Genomic DNA, 25,305 nt, shown 5'->3' with positions numbered 1-25,305 from the left:
AATTTAAAGTTGACGGCTGGGAAAACGGAATAGCCTATACCAAGCAGGGGGCTCGGGGCGTGCCACCCGGCAATTTTTTTTGGACTTGAACCCCACCGTTTGAGAGCCAAATCCCCCGCAAGCGCGCACGTGGAGACTTTTATATATACGAAGAAGATCAGTGTGAGTCTTTGTAGTTGTTCAATTGCCCGAGTTCGTCGTCATAAACACCTTGGATTTTCCTGTTTATTCTGTTGTCACCTCCCACCCTCCAATATATACCAAGGCCCCTGAGAACATCGACACCGGACTCGGTCATGTGGTCATTACGTTTATTTTTTGTTCATGATCGAGTTAAAATTGATTTACAAATTATGGTGCATATTGAGTGTTGCTGGTAGTTCCATTCCCAGCTGACCCATCATACAATGCGCATGGCAATAGCTAGTATATTTAATATACAGAGACGTTTCGCCTACAGCAGGGTAACCGAGATACATGGTAACAGCGCATACGTGTGCATTGCAGTGGGTGTAATGAGAGAGGATCATCAATTAGAGCAAATACAACATTATAGAGATATGGCTATTGTGTCAAGACTTCTACAAGCATTAATAATATCTTGCAGGGGTGGTGCTGGACGAGCCTCTTCAGTTGTCTCTTGTCCAAACTTGACTCGCCAGGAATGGGGATTGGGATGAGACACAGACAGCCGGTCCCAGGGTCTCAAGGGGCTACCGTCTCTGCCCGTACTGTGTCTGGCCATGGTCGCTATCCCCACGCTTAATGAGGACAATGTCCGGGTGCTTCCTCTGGGTCCAACACATTTTTATTCATTGCTAATGTGCTCGTTTACCCAGGATGGCCTCACCGAGTCTCAATACGCCTTCATGGGAGAATCCTAACAAATAACAAAAACTATCGCAGTAGGGGACGATGTTGTTACGTTTGTATTGACCGAAATTAATGAACAAACACTCACCCGCAAGCCAATGTGCAGCCTTACGGTTATTCAAAAATAGACGAAGGTCTCCGATAAGCGGAAGGAGGCCTCCATAGTGATTGGTCGGGAGGCAGGGCATTTTAAGTGACTGGAGGAAATTGCTGAATGAGAATAGTCGGGAAACAGAGCGGAACCCAGAGGCGACGGGGCGACGGTTGGGATCCGTTAGAGTAGGAGGACAGGGGATTGGCTACGGGGTGGGGGGGGGGGGTGGGACATTGAGGGAACATTCGAGAAAGGTTGCTCAGAAGATATTAAAGGACCAGAGCACAAGGGAAGGGGACGTTAGAAGGAAGGCACGAGCTTCAAGACCAAGCATGAAGCCCGGACCAAGTATTTGTTACTGTGTTGATAAAAGTTTGTCGTTTGAGCCATTTCACGTTCATGCCAATGGAGTAATTTGCGGATTAATTTTTTCATCGGAATGTTTGGCCGAAACCAAATTGCAGGAGTGCTTTTTTTGTTGAGCTGGAAAACTGGAGAACTCAGAAAACAAACCCCGTGCAGAACAGTGCGGAGAACAAACTCCACGCTTGAGTTGGGAATCCAACTCAGGACCTTCTTGCTGTCGGGCACGAGTGTTACCACGGCAGACGCTGTAGCGCACACATCCATGATGTGTTCAGGTACCTTGATTGACCCTGCTGCAACCAAATGCCACCTCAATTGAAATACAAGCTGCTGTGCGCGTCGCCCACTGATTGCCATTAAAACGTTTGTTTATTATGTCCAGACGAACACAATTGGAAAGAGCACATTGCGTTCACGTGAAGCTAATTCGTGCCCTTTGTTAATGCATTATAATGCTATTTTGTTATCTAATGCAATTGCATTTTTAAGAACGAATAGTACTCTGTTTTTAGTGATGGAAGCACAACTTGGACGTATAATCAAACTCACGATGCGATGTTCATGTATGCAAATGACTCCTGTGTTTGTGTAGATATATTTTTTTCACTTAAATACAGTAAAATGAAGCAATGCACCACATTTATGCTTTCCTAGTTGGCCTGTGGCCGCCATCACTAAAGATATGCTACCTGCCCCACGCATTTGATTCTAAGCTTTTATTACCTTAAATCAACAGGTAGTGGTGGGCGGATACAGTAGGTATGGGGGTGTGTGGGGATAATCTGGGTTGGTGGGATTAGAATTCCCTCTGAGAGCAATATATGTATGACTTACGGTGTATGTGCAGCCAATTTGTCAATCGACTGCTAGCCGAGAGACCGCTATACTGAATGGGTTCACCATACTTCACCAGGCTGGTCAGTTGCGTGTTGGTGGATTTGGAGATGGGAGCATAGGAGTGCAGCACAACGCTGGATTTTATAACAGCCTACAAACACGAGTTTTATGCATAGTGGTCAGCCACCCAAGCACCATCCAGCACAACATTCCGCACGATTAGGTCATGCGCTTCTCTTTTCCATGAAATTGAGCAGGACATTGATTCTTCACAAAATATTTCATTATTACCCGAATAAGACAATATCATTAACTTTTTGCAAGAATAAAATATTTTATATGCATTTGTATTGAATATATAGTTTGATTGGCTATAAAGGTCTCCACTCAGCATTGGAGACATGTATATAACCACACAGCCTACATAAATCCTTAAGTTATAAAACGTGGCAAGTACCATGGTGGACAGTATTTCATGAAATGAACACTGTGTAGCCGAATTAAAGTTTGTACTCATTGCATGAGGAGTTAGCCACAGTAATACCTCTTTTAACGAATCCTCTGGGAACGAAGCTCCTTCATAACGAAGTCGGCCGTGGAGGGCCGCTTCTCCCCCATATTGTTTCAACAACAAAAACACATCTTCAGAAATTATGCAAATCTAGTCAAGAGTATAATTGTGAACGCGACCCAGTGGGGTTTGTTTTGCTGTAAGTAAACAGCAGTCAATCAGTGAAGACCTTCGCGAGTCTCCCTCACTGGGCACAATCTTCCCTTCTCCCGCCTGCCATTTGCTCGAGCACCTGGTGCTGGTAAAATGTTATCGTGTCTTTTTTCAGTGATATAGTGATTTTACTACCTCCATTATGTATGTTGACATTCTTTCGCACCACTGTACGCAGCCAATGGTGCTAATCGGTGGTGGGAGGAAAGACAAGAAGCTCAACACAACAAGCAGTTCTAAAGAATTTAGTTTTCAATCTAGATTTTGAAAGTGCTTAGCTCCAGTGTCTTCCTAATTTCGGAAGGAAGAGCGTTTCAGACGGCTATAGAAGTGCATCTGAAAGCGCACGATGCGGTGAGCGAGCATCTAGTGGCCTTACTGGGCAAGAAGTGCAGCTTAAATCCATCTATTGGAAATGGAAATGCACATCATAGGAGGGTAGAGACAAGAGAGATGAAAAGTGAAGTGGCGCGTTCGTTAGGGTTAGTGTAGTTCACCTTAAAGACCATTTTAAACCAAGCAGACAAAGTGAAGGCTACTGTGCAGAAATGTTTTCCTATTGTACCCCCCTTGTCTGAAGTTCTGGAGCGCATCCCTGTGCCTCCCATGTTATATCTACCTTTCTAAAAACGGAGTGATATCATGGAACGCATCTACTTCATGACTTATAATATTAAAATTGTATAAAGTGTCATGTCAACATAATCCCACAATGCTGTACATCTTCTATATATATCAAAGTAAAAATTTGTCTGTGGGTTTGTGGCGGGGTTTGTGTGTGGGTTTGTTTGTGTTCGCACGCTTGGATTTGGCTCTCCAACGGTGGGGTTTACGTTAAATAAAAATTGCCAGGTACCATGCCGTAAGCCCCGCCGTGAGCAAGCGCTAATCCTGTTTCACAACCGTCAACTTTTAATTAGTTTATTTCGCGATTTAGTGCAATTTTTTTGTGCTTGCTTTTATTTATTTATGATGCGTGCACGACCGTACCAGCTCACACGCCTTCAGTGGGACTGAAGGGGACATTTTCTTTCACGTTAAAAATGCTATTAAAATACACTAAACGCTCAGGTAAATTCTTCACTGTGTGATGTCTCCCCCACCCCGATGCGTGCAGTTACTACTATACAGTCTGTAGATGCTACCACTATAGGCCGTATATATTACTCCAGAACGGCCGGGGAGATCGTGGCTGTGGGGGGGGTGGTCAGGGCTAGCATCCCAGCCCCAGCCTGCCAAGGTGCCACCTCGGCCGGCTGGACAATCTAGGCGAGGCCGGACGCTCTGCACGGGACGAGGCCTCACCACGCCACTCTGTCAGGTTAGTACTTTGTGCTATAGAGTAGATAAATACTGCTTTAAAGTCAGCATGTACTACTGTAGTGATAGCAGGTACCACCACAGTCGGTATGCACTGCTGTAATCATAGCAGGTACCACCACAGTCAGTATGCACTGCTGTTAGATTTTTAAGAGTAGATTTTAAATATTTTGTAGACCCAGGCAACGCCGGGTACTTCCCACTAGTTCATTATATATACGGAACAAATCCCATGTACACGGTTGGCTACACACGGCGCGAAAGAAGCCCAACATATGCACACACACACATGTACAAACCAAGCAATTGAAACCCCTAACGACCAAGCAAAATCGAAAATGAATAAACAAATTAATAAATGGCACCAAAATAAAAAACCTACAAACAAGAAAGAAGTTATCAAAACAAGGAAATGAGTCCAATAGGTCAACATCCCAGACCACAATCCCAACTTCCCAACAAAGCCAGGAAACCTTCACAGGAGGGGCGGTGGAGTGCCAAAATGTAACGACGAATTCATATCAATCAGTCCAAAAAGTGATTACCTTTTTTTCTCGTGTATGTCTGGATGAATAAAATTACCTTCAGTTCAAATTTTAATCATATAGAGTTGATTTGTGGGATGTGAAGTGGGAGGTAGAGAGCAGACCTAGAGAAGACAGAGAATCCGGGGAGGGGAGTAAACTGAAAATCGGAGGGGAACGATAGGCAGGGGCTAGCCCGTGAAGAAATTTGAAATCTGCGAGTGCGATCTTCAAGGTGATTCTGGACTGGATATGTAGCCTGCACAGGGATCGTAAAATGGGTGTAAAATGATGACGCTTCCGGGTATGAGTGAGTACTCTTGGAGCTGTGTTTTGAACATACTGAACACGTAGGATCAGAGACAAAGAAAGACAGAATAACAGAGAATTGCAGTAGTCTAGCCTGGAAATTACAAATTCATTCATTGTTTCTGCAGCTGTATGGGAGAGACAGTTGTGGATACGAGAAATATTGCGAAGATGAAAGTAAGCGGTCTTGCACATGGAGGAAATGTGGGAAGAAGATTAGATGTTGGAGTCAAAAATGAAACCCAGATTTCGTGCCTGTTGACAAATATGACGATGTACAGTAGGTTGATGATGTGAGGTAATTGATGGGTTTTTTTTATCAACTAACAGAACTTCAGTTTTATATGTATTAAATTAAAGAAAATTCGCTGCGAGCTAGTCAGAAACTGCAGTAAAACACGAAGATAGGGTGGAAAGTGGATTTAAATCAGATTGATTAAAACTGCATATCTCTTGTGTTAACCGAGGTATAGCCTATACTCTGCTTTGTGTTAAGCATCATTCAACCACGATCTGATACATTAACTTTGATTGTTGGACAGAAATGCACCTTTCTCAATATCTTGTTGAATTGCGTATTAATTGCAAGCCTCAGCTCAAGGGTGCGTAGGCAGTAAATGAGCACGTTCGCAATCGGGCTGAGCAAGAACACCAACTGAGCGGCGCATCTGAAGTTGACGCCCTCGCTGTCGGCATCCTTCACAAAGCGCGGCAAAAGGATGTCAAAAAGAACTGACGTGAAAAACACAGCGAGTGCCATGAAATGCGTGCCGAATGTGTGCAGGGCTTTGCTCCTGAACGCAGAGCTCGAATTCTTGCACTCAATAAAAATCCGAACGTAGGTGTACGCAACCACACAGAGAGGAAATACAACCAACGTTGCAACCATTGACGATGAGACAACATCCATTTTACTCGTGTCACCGACAGCCAACTTTAATAATCCCATATTATCACAAACTATGCCCTGGATTTGCCTGTTTTTTTCGCTTAGTTGAAGTGAAAGGAGAAGGATGACTATAATACTGACTGTAACGATTGCAATCAGCCAGGACAGTAATGCCGTGAAAATGGATCTCTTTGCAGTAACCTTGGTGTGGTAGTGCAATGGGTAGCAGATGGCCAGGTAGCGATCAACAGACATCATAGCCAATGTCAAAATCTCATTCTTGCCAGATATGTGAAGTGTGAACATCTGTGCGACACATGACACGTACAGGATCTCTCTATCGCCTGTCAGGAGAACTTGCAGCTGCTTGGGCAAGCCACCTGTGCTGATAATGATGTCGCCAATTGCGAGATTGCACAGAAAAATGTGCATGGGCTTGTGTAAGTCTGTGGATACTGCCACCGTTACGAGCACCATCAGATTGGCGGCAGTTATCGTTAGGTACATGGAAAGGCACAGGCTGAATATGAGCACCTGCACAGGGTACGGGGCTTCAAATGTGGCGAGGTGGAGCACGGAGCTTCTGTTCTCCATAGTTGCGTTCCTTGGGCTCCTGCGTCAACAGCCCAAGACCTTATCACGCAGTCCCTGTTGAAGTCACAAAACATCGTTAAATAAAAACATCATGGTACCTCCTTTTCCAGTACCAAAATATGAGAATAGGGTTTTCCGCTTTTTATCTGGCAACAAAACAGGTGTTAAGTTTCATCATTAGACCTCCTTTGCCAGTACCAAAATGTAATAATCGGGGTTTTCTCCTTTTTTCTACGTCATCTGGTCGAGCACCAATTGGGTCAAGGCTGAAAAGAAAGCCGTGCCTTGGTGTGGACCAATCAGTTTCAAGGACAATGCATATATTATCATAGTATGTTTTTTGTTTGCATTTTGACTGCAGGTATTGTGGTTAATGCAGACATGAATCCTTATAAAAAGGTTTCAGTTTTGTTGCCAGAAAAAAGGGGAAAAACCCTATTATTAGGTGTTAAGTTGTTAAAACACCAAACTGAAACCTTTTATATTTTGGGTACTGGCAAAGGTCCCATGATGTAGATGCTCGCCCCTAGCTCTCATTACTCTGATGGTGCATTGTCTTTGTGCTGTACGCCTTTTGGCGTCCTTTGGTCGAACACCATTTGAGACGAGGCTCAAAAGAAAGCGGTTTCTGGTGTGGACCAAAGACAATGCTTATATTATCAGATTATGTTTTTGGCATTTTGACCACGAGTATTGTGGTTAATGCAGACCAGATTCCTTGTAATAGGTTTCAGTTTAGTGTTTTAACAACTTAACACCTATTTTGTTGCCAGATAAAAGGGGAAAACCTATTCTAAAATAAAAACAGTTTGTGAAAATGCGTCAAAATGCTCACTAATAATATGAATAACTGACGAACAATGGCTCAAAAATAGAAGATAACTCACCTTGTTTTCGTTGCTTGAACTGAGAGCAGATCTGTGATGCTCGTGGAATCTGCTGATTTATATGCGTTTTGGGGACCACGTGACCGTGAGCCTTCAGGCGCGATGGGAGGTTCTCGGCTGCCTGGTGCGTGCTGCAGCGCCCTGCGGATTTACCCATTGCCCTGAGGAGTCTTTTGAGTTAAGATTAGCTCGTAATGTGATATGTACTCTTCGGGTTGGGAGGTGACCGCATTATAAGCAATTGGGTCAGTTATTTTTTAAAATCACTGCATACATTTTTAAATGCTTCAACCTAAATTTTTGAAAAAAAGTATATTTTTTAAAAGTCATCGTGTTGTTCATGGCACAATTATAAAAATGGTGCATATAATAGTAATAGGTTTTTACCCTTTTATCTGGCACCAAAACCGACACCTTTATACAAGGGATCATGTTTGCAATAACCACAACACAAGCAGTCAAAATGCAAACAAAAAGAGACAACTCTCATAATGATATGCACTGTCATTGAAATTAGATTGGTCCACACCCGAGACGGCTTTTCTTAGAGCCTAGTCTCCACTGGTGTTGGACCAGATTACGCCAACACCAGTGGAGACTAGGCTCTAAGAAAAGCCGTCTCGGGTGTGGACCAATCAATTTCAAGGGCAGTGCATATCATTATCAGAGTTGTCTCTTTTGTTTGCATTTTGACGGCTTGTGTTGTGGTTATTGCAAACATGATCCCTTGTATAAAGGTGTCAATTTTGGTGCCAGATAAAAGGGTAAAAACCTATTACTATATCTTGCTACTGGCAAAGGAGGTCTCATAGTAGTGTATATAATGTCAGCGAATTCGTTAATCTTTTTATATAGTGTGTTAATGCATGTATAACTTAGAATGTATTATGTATGGTGGCTTTATATATAGATATAGGCAGTGTTGTACTATGGGCACCAAGTATGCAAGCCTCCATAACAGAATAAAATGAGATGTCACGTAGAATTCCATCATCCATTACTATTGCCCCTGGGTATCAATTTGAGATCTTGTATTCTAATTAGTCATATGCCTTCCTAGTGGGGATGTTATTGCTCAACGGGCTCATTAATGAACCCATTAACTACTGTTATGTCAATTATGACTTTCTGGGCTGTACCTGTGGAAATCCGCGTATCTGTGACCTATCTTCACGAGCCTGGCTGTTAACTGTCTGCTCTCTCCTGAAAGTGTAGCTAGTTGTGATGAAGGGTCACTTCATGAAGACTTGGAGGGTTTCATTACAGCCTAAATCATTGGTTTATGGGCTGTAATTAACCTCAACACCTAATGACGTTTTAATATTGTACAGAAGTTTCCAGGACGCACTCGGAGACGACGTGAAGGGTTAAGGGCTTTTGCCGTAAGTTTATTATAGTGTTCACAATTTACACGGGGGGAACAACTTCCCAGGGGTTAGGGGTTCCGGGCTAGGTCCCACTACTTCCCGACACAGCCGGCTGCCCTGTGCTGCCTCCTCTGCACCGGCCATGGCTTCATCCAACACGGCCGACCGAGGAGCACAGCCACTTCCAGCCCTGGCGCTGTGCTCTCCCCCAGTCCTACCCCCTTGCCCCTGGCTCCCCATTCCACCCTACTCCAACCCTTGACTCCAACTACGACCCCATTTACGTCACGGGCTCTCACTTATATATCCCTGCAGGACATGACGACATCCCGCCCCCAGGCGCGTATGACGTCACTTCCTGTGATGCCATCGCCTCCGGAGGCGAGGGTGATGTCATGTCCGCAACTACTCCTCTACATTACCCCCCCCCCCCCGTGAAAAGAAACAGCCAACCCGGCTGCAACCATGACGAAAGCGGGCCCCCTCCCGGACCGTGTGCTGAACCATTGAACCAAATGCCTGTGCCTAAAGGCAAAACCGGCTGCTAGAATGGAACCCAACGTTAGGGCAGCACAGCGCCACAGGCACAACAAGAACAACAACAACAAAAATAGAGTCCGCAGGCCTCAGCCGCCCGGCGGCGCCGAACGGGCGCCGGGGCTGGGGCCCGATGAACGGCCATCAAAGTCGCATCCCCCTCGAGCGGGTATGCGCTTCCGGCCCGCTTCCCCATGTGGCGTCCACCACCCATGCAGGTGGTCCGTCAGTGGGCAACAGGCCCACCGCTGTGGCCTCCGGTGTCCGAGGGGTCTTCGTCGGTGCTACTTGGGAGGGCCCTGGGGGCACACACACAGGGCGGACATCGCCTCCGTCAACAGGACCAGGCCGGACAGGCACACTGGACGCATCACCCGCCGGCCACTCAGGAGTTGGGGGTGGATCCCCCAGGGTAGATGGAACATAACGTTTGAGCCGGGACGAGTACACGATCCACCGCCGGCGACTGAACCAACCTCAACGGGGCCCTGCCAAGGGCGATGCAATTTAGCAGATGTGCCAACGGGGACCTGGGGACAATGCAGCCACGCTTTTTGGCCCGCTACCCACGGGAGGCCTGTTGCCTGGTGTTTGGGCAACCACTCATTAGCTGCCTGCCAGCTGGCAGAATTTTCGGCAGCGGCTTGCCGTGTCTCGCGCAGCCGGTCAAGCGCGGCCTTCAAAGGAACCGGCACCGCCGACCCCTTCCTGGATGACCCGACGTCCATCTGAACGTGCACTGGGGGCTCCGGCTCCCTACCGTACATCAAATAAAAAGGCGAAAATCCCGTTGAGGCATGAGGGGCCAATTGATACGCCGCCAGGACCTCCGGGATGAACAGGTCTCATTCTGACTGGGACGTGTTCACGTGGTGGCACAGCATGGACGTGAGAGTGCGGTTCAAGCGCTCTACCATCCCGTACGATTGGGGGTGGTAGGGCGAGATGCGGATTTTCTTGGTGCCAAGGAGGTCACACACCTCCTTGAGCAACCTAGTCGAGAAATTCCGCCCCTGGTCAGTTAACAATTGTTCTGGCGTGCCCTTGTTCAACATGTACCCCTGGACGAACGCCTCGGTGATAGAGGAGGCCGACTGATCAACCAAAGGCCACGCCACAGGCCAACGTGTCAGGTACTCAACGCACACCAAGAGGTATTTATGGCCCCGTTGGGATGCAGGGAATGGGCCCAAAATGTCGAGCGCCATGAGCTCATTAATGCGAGAAACCCAGATGGACTGCAGCGGGGCCCGGTCCTGGACAACTGGGGCCTTTCTTCGCACGCAGTCGTGGCACCCCTTTAAAAACAGTGCCACGTCACCCTCTACACCCGGCCAATAATAGTCCCGCTTAAGGGTCAATAAGGTCTTGTGGTAGCCAAGGTGCATAAGCTTCTCGTGAATGGCTCGGGTTAATTTACCACGCAGGCTAGTGGGCACAACCACGCAATAGCGTTCCAATTGGGCATCCCAATGCATGAGGAGTCCGTCATGCACAGCGATTGCCGGGGCCGCCGACGAAGCTGAGCTCCGGGCCTTACGCCCAACGCAGTGTCGTAGCTTCAGCAGACAGGAATCCTCCATCTGCAAGCTGGACTATACCTCCCGGGTGAGTCCCAGGCCGAAATCCGCGGGCACCGCCGCATCTGATGGGGTGGCTGCCTCGGCCAACGCGACCAACTGGGCCGCGGCGTCCCCTGGGGCCTTGCAATGGCTAGAGCCCAGGGCGCAAGCACATCCACCGCCTGCCGGCAATCAGGATAAACCGTCCGCATTTCCATGCTGTGCCCCCTTACTGTGGATTATGTCAAAGGAGTAATCCTGGAGCACCTCGAGCCAGACGGGACAGCTGACCCAAGGGCTGACTAATCCTCAGCAAATATTGCAGGGCCGCATGGTCGGTTCGGACGGTAAACCATCTGCCGTACAAGTAGGGCCTATACAGTTGGACAAAAAAAACTATGGCCAACAGCTCCCTCCGGGTCACACAATATCGCTGTTCTGTCGCGGACAGAACGCGACTTCCATAGACCACCACCCTTTCAACCCCGTCGACCACCTGAGCCAGGACCGCCCCAATGCCCATGTCACTGGTGTCAGTGTCGAGAAGGAAGGGTTTTGAAAAATCCGGGTACCCCAAGGGCGGCACATCCGCCAAGGCCATGCGAAGCGCCACAAAAGCAGCCTCTCCTCCGCGCCCCAGTGGAATCTTTGGCCTCTGGCGGAAAGCGCGTGCAGCGGCTTCGCAATTGTCACAAAATCACGGACAAACCGACGATAGTACTATGCGAAGCCGACGAAGCTACGCACCTCCACGACAGATGTGGGAGTCGGCCACGTCCGGACACAAGCCGTTTTCTCCGGGTCCGTGGCGACACCTGACGCACTCACAATGTGTCTCAAATACTTCACCGATGGTTGTAGCAAATGGCATTTCTGGGGTTTAAATTTTAAGCCCGCAGCACGCACTTTGACAAACACCGACTCAAGATGCTGCAAGTGCTCGTAAAACGTACAGCCAAAAACAATAACGTCGTCCAAGTAGATTAAACAAAACTCCCACTGCAGCCCCGCCAAGATCATCTACATGAGACACTGGAAGGTGGCGGGCCGAATGAAGACCCATAGGCAGCCGATTGAATTCGAACAACCCCTGGGGCATGCGGAACGCTATCTTTGGTCTAGAGGTCTCGTCCAGTGGCAACTGCCAGAAGCCGGAGAGCAAATCTAGAGTCGAAAAGAACCGCGCATCCAAGAGAACGTCCAGGGAATCGTCCATGCGAGGCAATAGATACGCGTCAGCCACCAAGATCTTGTTCAATTTACGGAAATTGACGCAGAACCGGAAACTCCCGTCCCATTTCATGACTAGCACAATGGGGGCACCCCAAGGGCTAGTGGATGGGGAGATAATGTCCGCTGCCAACATCTCATCGACAGCTGAGCGGACATGCTCTTTTTCCACCGGGCTAAAGCGGTGGGAATTCAGGCGAATAGGGGCCGAGTCGCCCGTATCTATGTGGTGTTCCAAAAGTGTAGTGCGTCCTAGATCGAATTTACTTTGGCTAAACACATCGGTGAACCTCTCGATGAGTTCGCGGAGTCGCTGACGTTCCTCGGGGGACAACGAGTTATTCTCGTTGCGCAACGTGGCGATCCACGATGCGTCAGAATCCCCCGCGTGCATTATGCCCGCCACGATCCCGCCATCCGGGGCAGCGCCCTCAGGTGGAGGAACCGGGGTCGCATGTGCTAGGACGGCGCCGGCCAAGACTACGACCGACATGGGTCCTGGCCCCCCGACACGGCTGTCAAGGCGCCCACCAACCCCTTCGTCCTTGAGAAATAACTCGACGAAGACAGGAGAATACCCATCTCCATGGAGCCCATCTTGAGCGGTCTGAGCAACCTAAGGGGTAGCAAGATTTGCGAGGCCGGCGGCACGGTCACCGCCACCTTATTCAGGGCCCGCACACTAGCGACCAAGGGCAACAGAACGGTAGGCGATTGCAGGAAATGCAACCGCCTTCCTGATGGCATTTCTACACAGCCCTGATCAACAAGAATTTGAATGGGCATTCTAGACAAGAATTCGGTCCCCAAGAGACCAAAATAGGCCCGGCCAACTCAATCTCCTCAACCCGAACCGACGCTATAATGTGGCCCAAGATGCCCAAACTGCCACTGTTCGCTGCGACACAAGCCCCGCGAACTGGCCTTAACGGACCCATGCTGCGGGGTAGCAGCTCGAATATGGCCTCCGAAATAATGGTTGCAGACACCCCCGTATCCACCAAGAGGCGAACTTGCATCCCTTGCACGCATCCCGCCACCGCTGAGGAGCCGGCTGCCGCCGCCACCATTCGGTGCACAAGCGCGACCCAATGGCGAATTTGTTTGGGCCACCCAACGGGTTACAACAACGGTGCACCCGACCTCACCGGGACAATGACATGATGATGGGCCCTAGCCTGGCTAGATGCATGAGGTGAGGGAAGCGGCCGTGTGGGTGATGCGTCGCGACTTGCCTGGGGTCCAGGGCCCGGCTTGCTGAAGGCTCCCGGGGCATTCTGGCAGCCCAGCTCAATGTGGCCCTGCTGGCCACAGCGGAAGCAGGCCATTGTGGCAGTGTCCCGCCGACGGGAAGGTCCCGGCCACCCCCGCTGCTCCGGATGGCGGCCACCCGCCCCTCTCCCGCGACTATCATGCGTCGCCAGAGCTGCGGGGGGGTCCATATCCTGAGAGGCGGCTCCCCCTTCCGGTGCCGGGGCCCCCGCGCACGCCGCCATCCGGGGCTGTTGGCGGAGGGAGAGGTGCGCCTGAATGTTCTCCCCAACGCGATCCCCAACTCCCGTGCCAGGTCGAACATCCTCTCCAGGGCCATCGAGTCCAGCGGCCTGCCCACCACGTCGGGGTACGCGGCATGTGCCAGGGCCAGGAGCGAGCAGCGGAAGGCCAACGGCGATTCCCCCTCTCCCATTGCCGCAGAGATAACTTCAGCCGCGCACTTGACGGCGGCTTGAATACATTGGCCATCTGAATGTACGCCGCCGGAAGCGGAGCCTTATCGGCCAGCGGGATCGACTTAAAGGCCTGCAGCGCCCTCTCATCCAAGCAGGTCGGCAGGGCCCGCAAAGCCTCCTCCATGGGCCAGTCGACGGACATGTACGCCGCGTTGAACTGGTCCTGGAAGGCCAACCAGTCGCCCCCCTTCGCGACGAACGGTGCGACGTGGGGCAACCGGTGCAGCCCATGGCCACACGGCGCGGCTAGGTGTGGAGACCCCTCGGCCCCCGCGGGCCACCCTGCGGACACGGCGTGATGTGACGGCGTTGCGGCCCGCATAGGCCACACCGAAGACGCGGCAAGGGACGGCTGCGTTGTGGCCCCGTAGGCCACACCGGAGATGCGGCGAGGTGCAGCTGAGTTGCGGCCCCTGTGGGCCACCCCGAAGACACAGCAAGGTGCGGCGTCGTTGCGGCACTCGTAGGTCATACCGGCGATGCAGCGACGGGTGGCTGCGCCGTGGCTCCCGCGGCCCACCCCGCCTGCGTGGCGAGGTGCGGAGTCACGGCAGCGGCGGCCTCCGGCGACACGGAGAAGTGCGGAGCCGCGGCGGCATCCGCGGCAAGCTCCGGCGGCGCGGCGATGTGCGGGGCCACAGCGGCACCCGCGGTGAGCTCCGGCGGCGCAGCGATGTGCGGAGCAGCAGCGACGGCCGCTGCCCACCCCAGCGGCGCGGCGAGGACGGCCCCGGCGGATGTACCTGGGGCCCCCCGGGTGGGCACAGCGTGATGTGGAGCCGCGTCGTCGCCGGCGGCTGGCCCCACAGGCGCGGCGTGCAGCGGGACCCCGGCTGCACCAGCGAAGAAGTGCGGTGTCGCGGCGTCCATGGCGCCGACTTGCGGTGTCGCAGCAACAATGGCCGCCACTTGCGGCGTCGCAGCCGGAATGGCGGCCGCTTGCGGTGCCCCAGCCAACATGGCCGCCGCTGGCCACGTCACAGCCAAAATGGCGGCTATCTCCCACGGCGCACCCGTTGGGAAAATGGCGCCAGAATCAAAAGTGGCGGGAGGGAGAATGGTGGGAATCCGCCGCTCCCCTTCCAAGCGTGGGCTGGGCGGCGTTCCCCTCTCATAAATAGCAGCGTGAAGCAGCGTAAGGGACTGGAGGATCAGCTGCAGCTGCCCCGCGAGGGCGCTCTCCGCCCCCGGCGGCGGCACGCTGGCACCGCCATCCCCCGTCTCCTCCCGCTCCATCTGGGTCTCCTCCCCGAGGGCCGTCACCGGGGCCCCGGACTCCGGGGTCGCTGCTGGAGCCTCTTCCATGCCGTCTTCGTCCTCTTCTCGTAGCGGCGGAAGGTTCTTGAGCCGCACGCCCGATTTCGACATGGCGGCGGCAGCGCAGGCACTCTGACACCAGTTGTAAAGAAGTTCCCAGGACGCACTCGGAGACGACGTGAAGGGTTAAGGGCTTTCGCCGTAAGTTTATTATAGTGTTCACAATACACACGGGGGGAACAACTTCCCAGGGGTTAGGGGTCCCGGGCTAGGACCCACTACTTCCCGACACAGCCGGCTGCCCTGTGCTGCCTCCTCTGCGCCGGCCGTGGGTTAATCCAACACGGCCGACCGAGGAGCACAGCCACTTCCAGCCCTGGCTCTGTGCTCTCCCCTAGTCCTACCCCCTTGCCCCTGGCTCCCCGTTCCACCCTACTCCGACCCTTGACTCCAACTATGACCCCCTTTACGTCACGGGCTCTCACACTTATATATATCCCTGTGGGACATGACAACATCCTGCCCCCAGGCGCGTATGACGTCACTTCCCGTGACGCCATCGCCTCCGGAGGCGAGCGTGACGTCATGTCCGCAACTACTCCTCTACACCTATAAATGTCATTCTTTGTCTGTCCGTCTATCTGTCCCTCTGTCCCTCTGTCTGCGTACGCTCGCTTGCGAGGGATTTGACTCTCGGACGGTGGGGTTCATGTCGAAAAAAAATTGCCGGGCGGCACACTCCGAGCCCCGCGGTGGGAATAGGCTATTCTGTTTTCCCATCCATCAACTTTAAAGTAGTTTAATTAACGAATGAATGATATTCATTATTACTTAATTATTTCCTCGCGCCGTTCAGCGCGCGACACAGCACATATTTGCGCATGCACGAAACGCTGACCGAGGGTTGCCCCTGGCAATGCACACACGCCGCCGGAGGAGGTTGGATTCTCATTCCTGTGGACAAGCTACAAAGTGAGTCACGCATATTGACAGCTCCGTTAAAACATAGATGGATATTATGGTCTGGTTCCGTCTGTAAAAGATGTGATTCCGGACATAGAGTATCCTGGCATCTGCAAACTAAGTTGCCTCTGTGGTAGTAGTTACATTGGAGAAACCAAACAACATGTCTCGGACCGCATCTGTGAACACAAAGCAGACCTAAAACACGGTAGGACCAACACCTCGGCCATGGCAGATCACTATTATTATTCAGTAGGCTCACATGACATTGACTTCTCCAAGACAGAGGTTCTCTACAAGCCATCTGGCTACCATGAGAGATGCGTTCATGAGGCTATCCACATATACAAAGACAGAGACAATTCCAACAGAGAAGATGGATTCTGGCTTAGCAATAATTGGAAGGATTTGATAAAACATTTCGGATCTTAATTGATTGTTCACGCTTACGGTGGCTTTCAGACCGCATCCATTATTTTCGTCTCCCCCCCTCCTCTTTTCCGAACATAGATGGACTCGTCCATCTGAACAAACTGTCAAATCGCTCTCCGTGGTGCTAATGTTAAACAAAAAACGCTACTTTTTTTCAAATTTTCTTGCTGTGGTTTTCACACCTGATGATTATTGCTTGTGTTGCAGTAGAAACGTCGTGAGAATTTTATCGTTTTATATTTTCCCCACACAGTTTTCTTTTGTGACCAGGACTTTATGTGAAGGAATGACACAAATGCACACCACGTTTTGTCATTGAAAATAGCTACATTTCTAAATCACTGTCCTTGTCATAAAAGCTAAGTTTGAGGGGAATTATAGCCTTTTTTGTACTCTTGAGGCATAAGCATATAGAGAGTAACACTTACTACCCAGGGACTAAATAAATCATAACTTTTTTGTTACACAGTGTTTATTAACGTTACAAAATTTGATCTTTTTAGACTTTGTTATTATTTAAATAAATAAATCAGGTTATGCTTTCGCTCCAGCTTATTCACACTCTCCCCCTCTGTGCGGGGGTTGGTCAGTGAGATTGTGTTTATTCGGGTTAATTTGTGTGCATCTGGACATAGTTACAGGTCACATAAGTTTATTTATTATTATTAGCTTGTAGATTTTTTTCCACTTTCGCTCGCGGCTAATTAAAAAAACAAAATGGCGGCACATTCTTATCGTACTTATTTTATTATTTAGAAAACGGGTTGCTTTTATTTATTATTTGCCTCTTTCGGTAAAGTCACGTATATAGAAACATAACAATAAATTTGGTTTGTTTTAAGAAATGTTTTAATGTGTGTACATCCAAGTGTGTGCGCTTGTTCGTCCATGTGTGTGTGAGTCCATGTATGTGTGTCAGTCCATGTGTGTGTGTCAGTCCATGTGTGTGTGTCAGTCCATGTGTGTGTCAGTCCATGTGTGTGTGTCAGTCCATGTGTGTGTCAGTCCATGTGTGTGTGTCAGTCCATGTGTGTGTCAGTCCATGTGTGTGTGTCAGTCCATGTATGTGTCAGTCCATGTGTGTGTGTGTGTCAGTCCATGTGTGTGTCAGTCCATGTGTGTGTCAGTCCATGTATGTGTGTCAGTCCATGTGTGTGTGTGAGTCCATGTGTGTGTGTCAGTCCATGTGTGTGTCAGTCCATGTGTGTGTCAGTCCATGTGTGTGTGTCAGTCCATGTGTGTGTGTCAGTCCATGTGTGTGTCAGTCCATGTGTGTGTCAGTCCATGTATGTGTGTCAGTCCATGTGTGTGTGTGAGTCCATGTGTGTGTGTCAGTCCATGTGTGTGTGTCAGTCCATGTGTGTGTCAGTCCATGTATGTGTGTCAGTCCATGTGTGTGTGTCAGTCCATGTGTGTGTCAGTCCATGTGTGTGTGTCAGTCCATGTGTGTGTGTCAGTCCATGTGTGTGTCAGTCCGTGTGTGTGTGTCAGTCCATGTGTGTGTGTCAGTCCGTGTGTGTGTGTCAGTCCATGTGTGTGTCAGTCCATGTGTGTGTGTCAGTCCATGTGTGTGTCAGTCCATGTGTGTGTCAGTCCATGTATGTGTGTCAGTCCGTGTGTGTGTGTCAGTCCATGTGTGTGTCAGTCCATGTGTGTGTGTCAGTCCATGTGTGTGTCAGTCCATGTGTGTGTGTCAGTCCATGTGTGTGTCAGTCCATGTGTGTGTGTCAGTCCATGTGTGTGTCAGTCCATGTGTGTGTGTCAGTCCATGTGTGTGTGTCAGTCCATGTATGTGTGTCAGTCCATGTGTGTGTGACGGGTACGGTACACGAGGGGGTAGGTGGCCAACACCACGCCCGACCGCCTTTGTCTCCCCATTGGCGATAATTTTCTATTTAACTATTTCTCTTTTAAAATAATTATATTTCGCCTTCGTTATACTATATTAACACTTGTCCCCTCAGTACGGGACTTGAGCAGTGAGGTTCTGTTAATTCGCTTTTATCGCTGTGCATCTGTTCATAGTTACAGGTAAGCTCAGTTAATTTATTACGAGTTTACTTTTTTAAATGTAACCCTTTTGTTCGCGGCAAATTTTAAAAACTAAATGGTGGCAACAACCTCATTAACCTACTTTTTTACGAGTGGCTTTTACTTTTTCTATGGTACTTTCGCTCAAGTCACGTAAATTGCAAATTTATAATAGAAAAGAAATGCGAGTTAACAATTAATTCTTACTAATAATCCACAAAGATTAAACTACTAAATATCCACTTATGTCGACTGCAGCCTGCTTCTTTATCAGAGTTAATGTACTGGTAGTCTATAATGTGGACTGTTGCCTGGTTATTAAGGTGAGTGTACTGGAAGTCTAAACTGTGGACTGTTGGCTGCTTATTAAGTAAGGTGAGCGTACTGGTAGTCTATATTGTAGATTTATTCTTGATGCTTTTTTATGGATTTAATTTGTTTGGTTTGCTAAGGTCACGCTAATTACTTATATGTAGTACTGTGATGGTGATTTTAATGATATTGTGCTAAATAAATACTACTTTTTTATAGTTGATTACATTTGGTATTTCATTTTCTTATATTGTCGGAAAAATCAACCATTGCAAATTTGCTGTACTGCAGCTTTTAATTTAACATTGAGCTGTAGGAGCGAGCACAATAATATGAGGTTTTTTGGTAGAGATTGTTTGCATTACATTCACATATAAGAAATAATATTTGCTTCATATTTTTATGGTCATTTTTGTTATTTGCCTAATTGATGGTATATTACAATTCTTGGATTATAATATCTTGCAATATTTTATTCTTTTCGTTCTACAGTATTATCACAGTGGCTGACTAGCATTTAGTATTAAATGCTCTACATAAATACTATTACATAGTTTGGTTAAATGTTTCATCTTTCGGACATTTTTTATTTAATGTAAAATCTTTCAGATGTTATGTGTTTACTGTGCTTTGCATATGATACGCAAGTGTTAACATTTTTGACATTCCGTTGGACACTGTGTAGGTGAGACAGATTTACAGCTCCCTTAAAACACATAAATGTTTAAGTTTAATAAATCGTTTTTTCTGTTATTTTATATTCACTGCTAGGGATTAAACTAGATTTCATGATTGTAAATATATTCACAGTTAAGAGTTTGATATATTTTATACACTATTTTTCTAATTTGTTTAATATTGTTAATCGGACATTTTTCTCTAATATTAACACTTCCACTCAATCCCGTCAATACAGGAATTGAGCCGTTAGGTGATGTGCATTCCGTTTGATTGCTGTGCATTTACACATATTTACAGGTAAGAAAATGTATTTATTGATGAATTTGATTTTTCTTATTTCATCCTTTTGCTCGTGGCAAATTTATTAAACAAAATGGTGGCTAAAATATATTTAACATTATTTTATTTTTTATTAACAATTGCATTTAACTTGTTGGGTTTGCTTGGTTCAGGCTTATTTATTTTTTATAGGTTAGATAGTAAAATATTACGGTTTTTTATGATAGTTGATTACATTTAGTGCTTTATTTTGTTATATTGTTTGCTAAATTAACCATTACTAAATGGACGTCCTGCAGCTTTAATTTCAACATTGAGCTGATAGAGAGAGCACAATTAATTTTGTATTTGTGGAACAGTTTCTTTTCATTCAGATATAAAAAAGATTACTTCTATATATTTATGTAAATTATCATTCATTGCCAAATATGTTACTTTAACAATATTGTATGCTAATATGTTACTTCACTTGTGCATTGTTATCAGTGCTTGACTTTTATAGAGTGTTTTGAAAATACTATACATGTTTCTAGAATATAGTTTTACTAAATGTTACATATTTAAGACGTAGGTTTTATTTTACATCTTTCAGATGTCATATGTTGAATGTGTATTACATCTGATTAGCAGGTCTTATCATTATTGAGAATTCGGGTGGACACGACAGGCAACACACAGATTTACAACTTCTTTAAAACATAGTTAACTATTACCTTTTTTATTTAAAGCTTTCGTGACTGCAGTAATTCATATTCTTAGCTCTTTCGGTAAAGTCACGTTGAAGGAAAACAATAAAATAATAAATATATAAAACAATACAAATTCTCACGACGTTTCGACCATAACACAAACGGTCGTCATCAGGTGTGTCGGTTTGCATTAATTTAATACACCGTTTTAAAATAAATAAATTAATGGAAACCGACACACCTGATGACGACCGTTTGTCTTATGGTCGAAACGTCGTGAGAATTTTTATTGTTATATATATATTATTGTATTGTTTCCCTTCAACGTGACTTTACCGAAAGAGCTAAGAATATGTATTACCTTTTTATTTATATTATTGCTATTTTTATATTAACTGACAGGGATTAAGCAATGTTATTTTTCTGATGAATTTTTAGGATAGTCAATATATTCAGAGTTAAGAGGTTGATATTTAAACACGATTTTTATCATTTAAGACATTGTTTCCGTCATGGTTCTAGAATACAGTGGTACCTCGGAGATCGAACTTAATTCGTTCCAAAACCGTGTTCGAACACCGAATTGTCGAACACCGAATCAATTTTCCCCATAAGCATGAATGGAAATAGCATTAATTGGTTCCCCACCCAAGGATGCTATTATGGGCCATTTTTACACAAAGTTTACAATATTAAAATACAGTACAGTACATAAAAGCATAAAAAAAAACAAGAAACACAGCTATAATTTATAGAATAAATCAGGGGCGGAGCCAGGATTTCAGGCCGGGGTGACATTCAACAAATTTTAATTTCAATAATGATTAGAGTCAGGCTGTTGAACTCGACGCCATCGGTTGGCGACACACTCTGACAATGCAGTTGCATGGAGTCCGCCAGACCGAGTGTCGTACACTTACACGCAGAATGTCACCCCTGTCACCCCCCCTGACTCCACCCCTGGAATAAATGAACATTGAACTTCACTTTACGTGTAGTAAGGAGAGTGGATTGCTTGAGTGGAAGGTGGTGAGGAGGGGAGGAGGAGGTGTCAGTGTTGCTTGGAAGGGGAGTCCCCCTCCATAAACACGTTGGGTAACTGCCCTTCTGGGGTTCTTTCTTCTCTTTGCCTTTTTTCTAGCACTGTGATTCACTTGAGGGCCTTTTTACTAAAAACTGATCAAGAGAGGATTGTTTCTGCCTCTGTTTTAAGATGTTTCTGAAATAGCTCACAGAATTATCATTATAAAAATCGCCTGCTCTGCTGGCTACTGCCTTATCTGGATGATATTTTTCTACAAAATCGTGTAACTCAGCCCATTTTGCCATTATTTCCTTTATCTGTGAACTAGGGGCAGGATCCCTTCCCTCCTCCTCTGAAGACATGTCCTCTATTGCTATCTGTTGCTGCTCATCGTGAAGGTGTTGGAGTTCCTCTGTCGTCAGTGCTGTGTCATGGTCCTTCACCAATTCCTCAACATCTTCATCATCAACTTCCAAGCTCATGGACTTGCCTAAATAAACAATATTCTCGACCACAGGCTCAGTCTCAGGCTCAGGTTCAAAGCCTTCAAAGTCCCTCTCTGCTACACAGTCTGGCCACAACTTCCTCCAGGCAGAGTTCATTGTCCTGGAAGACACTTCCATCCAGGCTTTGTCAATGAGATTTAGAGCGTGGAAAATGTTAAAGTGGTTCTTCCAGAACTCTTTAAGTGTTAACTGTGTATCAGAGGTGACCTCAAAACACCTTTGAAAAAGGGCTTTCGTGTAGAGTTTTTTAAAGTTAGAAATTACCTGTTGGTCCATCGGCTAGATGAGAGGAGTCGTTTGGGGGGCAGGAACTTTACAGTGATAAAGGAAAACTCCCCTGACAACTCTTCCTCCAAGCCGGGAGGGTGAGCAGGGGCATTGTCCATGACGAGGAGGGCCTTAAGTGGCAACTGTTTCTCCTTGAGGTATTTTCTCACACTAGGCCCAAACTCTTTATGTACCCACTCAATGAAGAACTGCCTAGTTACCCAGGTGTTATTGTTGGTCCTCCACATCACGTGTAACTTGTCATTCATCACGTTGTTCTTCTTGAAAACCCTGGGGTTTTCGGAATGGTAAACAAGTAGGGGCTTCACCTTAAAGTCCCTGCTTGCATTCCCACACAGCAACAGAGTTAGCCTATCTTTCATAGGTTTATGCCCAGCCAAGGCCTTCTCTTCCTGGGTGATGTAAGTCCTTCTTGGAATTTTCTTCCAAAAGAGCCCAGTTTCGTCGCAGTTGAAAACTTGTTGAGGAATAAAGCTGTTCACATCAACGAAGCGTTTAAATTCCACAATATATTTCTCAGCAGCTGCTTGGTCTGAACTGGCAGCCTCCCCATGCCTTACAACACTATGAATGCCACATCTCTTTTTAAATGTATCAAGCCAGCCTCGGCTAGCCTTAAAAAAGTCACTAGAATCTGCATCATCATTTGTTCCTGGGGTGTTTTTAATGAGGTCTGAATGTATTTGCTTTACCTTTTCACATATAGTGGCCTCTGAAACGCTATCACCCGCCAACTGTTTTTCGTTTATCCAAATTAATAACAATTTCTCAACTTCCTCGATGGTCTTACTTCTTTGTTTAGATAGAGATGACACTCCTTTTGCTACATTAGCTTCTTTCATGGCTTCTTTATTTTTCAAAATCGTGCAGATTGTCGATTTCGGTATACCATACTCTTTGGAGATGTCGGTCACGCGGACACCTCTTTCTGCCTTTTCAATGATCTCTTTTCTTAGTTCTATCGTGGTTCTCGAAACCTTCTTTTTGGCTTATTACTGCTACTAACCTTTTTAGGAGCCATTGTGTACAGATAAACACGAAAAAACACTAAAATAAATGAAATTAATGAAAAAGTTAACGGAACGATGTTTTGCGGGTCTGCACTGGGCGAGAGCTACGTGTAAACTGGGTCATTCACCTTTGTCTCGGTTGCCCTGGCTACGCGTCTCGGCCTAAACAGGTGCTTTCCAGTTGTTCGACCTCTGAATTTTTGTTCGATGTCCAGGGCAAAAAATGGTCGAAAATTTTGTTTGATCACCGAATTGTTCGAGTTCTGGGGCGTTCGATCTCCGAGGTACCAATGTATTTGCACTCTATCCCGTCCAGTGGTTGAGCAGTGCGGTGATGTGAATTGCCTTTGATTGGTGCGCATCTGCTCATATTCAAAGATGCACGAATTCTCCTCTGAAGAACACTTGGAAGTAAAAATCACAGGAGGAGAGAGATAGGCCAGGCCGATTACGCTAACAAGCCTGCTGAGTGGTGACGGGAGTGAGGTTTTCCTTCGCGACAAAAATGCCAAAAAGAAAAAAATCAAGCCTCTCCAAAAAAAACAAAGAGAGTGGCGATGTACCATGCAAAACAAACACTGCAGGAGCAGCAACGTTCTCAAATAAACAACGAAGTAACCTCAGTAGCACAGGCTGAGGAAACTGAAGAGCAGCATGCACAAAAACAAGCAACTGACTGCACAGCCACTGCAGCAACCCAAGCTGAGGTCAATCCTGGACAGTGTACGTCTCGACAAACCAGAATCCACACATGCACTGCAGCAGCACGGGTTGAAGAAAGCCCTGAACAACGTGCATCTCGACAAGCCAGGGACCGCACAGTCTCCGCAGCAGCACGGGTTGAAGAAAACCCTAAATAACGCACATCTCGACAAGCCAGGGGCAGCACAGTCACCGCAGAAGCACAGGTTGAAGAAAACCCTGAACATCGTGCATCTTGACAAGCCAGGGAACGCACAGTCTCCGCAGTAGCATGGGCTGAGGAACCACAACATCATAAAATGGTGCGCCAGAGGCAAGTCCGTCATGCTGCTGCATTGAGAATAATAAGAAATAACCCAGACTGGAACAGAGCAGCTTTTATTTACCAACCAGAGATCGATTATCAATCCATGGTGATATTAGGCTGTATGTCAATTACTTGCGCAGAATGTGGTGCTAAAAAGTTGAAAGAAGAATCCAAGGGAATGTGCTGCAGTGATGAAAAAGTCAAACTTTGCCTTGGGCAGACGCCCCCCAAGCCACTCAAATCCTTGGTATCTGGTCATACCCTTGAGCCTAAACACTTTCTGACCAACATCAGGAAGTACAATTCCTGCATTCAAATGACTTCTTTTTGTGCGACTAAGGAGATAGTGGAGCCAGGATTTATGCCCACTTTCAAAGTTCAAGGCCATGTCTATCATCGAATCAGATCCATTCAGCCATTGACTGGCGAAGAGCCAAAGTTTCTTCAGATATACTTCATGGGAGATGAAGGTCAGCAAGGCAACCAGCGATGCAGCAATGTTCCTGGTGCCAGACTAGAAATGTCCTCTCCCTCCAAGGGATGCTCAACCAAGAATTTGTTGGTCCAAACATGCAGCACAACAAGTCACCTCTAATGATTATCAGGTTGTAATCAGTGCATCCAAGGTCCCAAGTGGGGAGCATGCACGGAGGTTCAATGCCCCAACTTGTGGTGAGGTTGCTGTTCTTGTGGTGGGTGTTGTATATATACAGTGAGGGAAAAAAATATTTGATCCCCTGCTGATTTTGTACGTTTGCCCACTGACAAATAAATTATCAGTCTATAATTTTAATGGTAGGTTTATTTGAACAGTGAGAGACAGAATAACAATAAAAAAAATCCAGAAAAACTCATGTAAAAAATGTTATAAATTGATTTGCATTTTAATGAGGGAAATAAGTATTTGACCCCCTCTCAATCAGAAAGATTTCTGGCTCCCAGGTGTCTTTTATACAGGTAACGAGCTGAGATTAGGAGCAC

At 47.1% G+C, this 25,305-nt stretch overlaps 1 protein-coding gene across 1 annotated transcript; it reads right to left on the bottom strand.

The window, feature by feature from the left end:
* Positions 1-5,549: 5,549 nt before the first annotated feature.
* LOC116954557 (olfactory receptor 4C3D-like) lies at positions 5,550-7,209 on the bottom strand. Its single transcript, XM_032975152.2, has one exon. The coding sequence runs from the start codon at positions 6,528-6,530 to the stop codon at positions 5,550-5,552; it is 981 nt and encodes a 326-aa protein (XP_032831043.2). The 5' UTR covers positions 6,531-7,209.
* Positions 7,210-25,305: the final 18,096 nt, after the last annotated feature.

Source organism: Petromyzon marinus, chromosome 55 (assembly GCF_048934315.1).
Source record: "Petromyzon marinus isolate PM22_M1 ecotype Great Lakes invasive population chromosome 55, UKy_Petmar_22M1.pri1.0, whole genome shotgun sequence".
Taxonomy (NCBI): Eukaryota; Metazoa; Chordata; class Hyperoartia; order Petromyzontiformes; family Petromyzontidae; genus Petromyzon; species Petromyzon marinus.
This window is presented reverse-complemented; position numbering and strand designations above follow the sequence as displayed.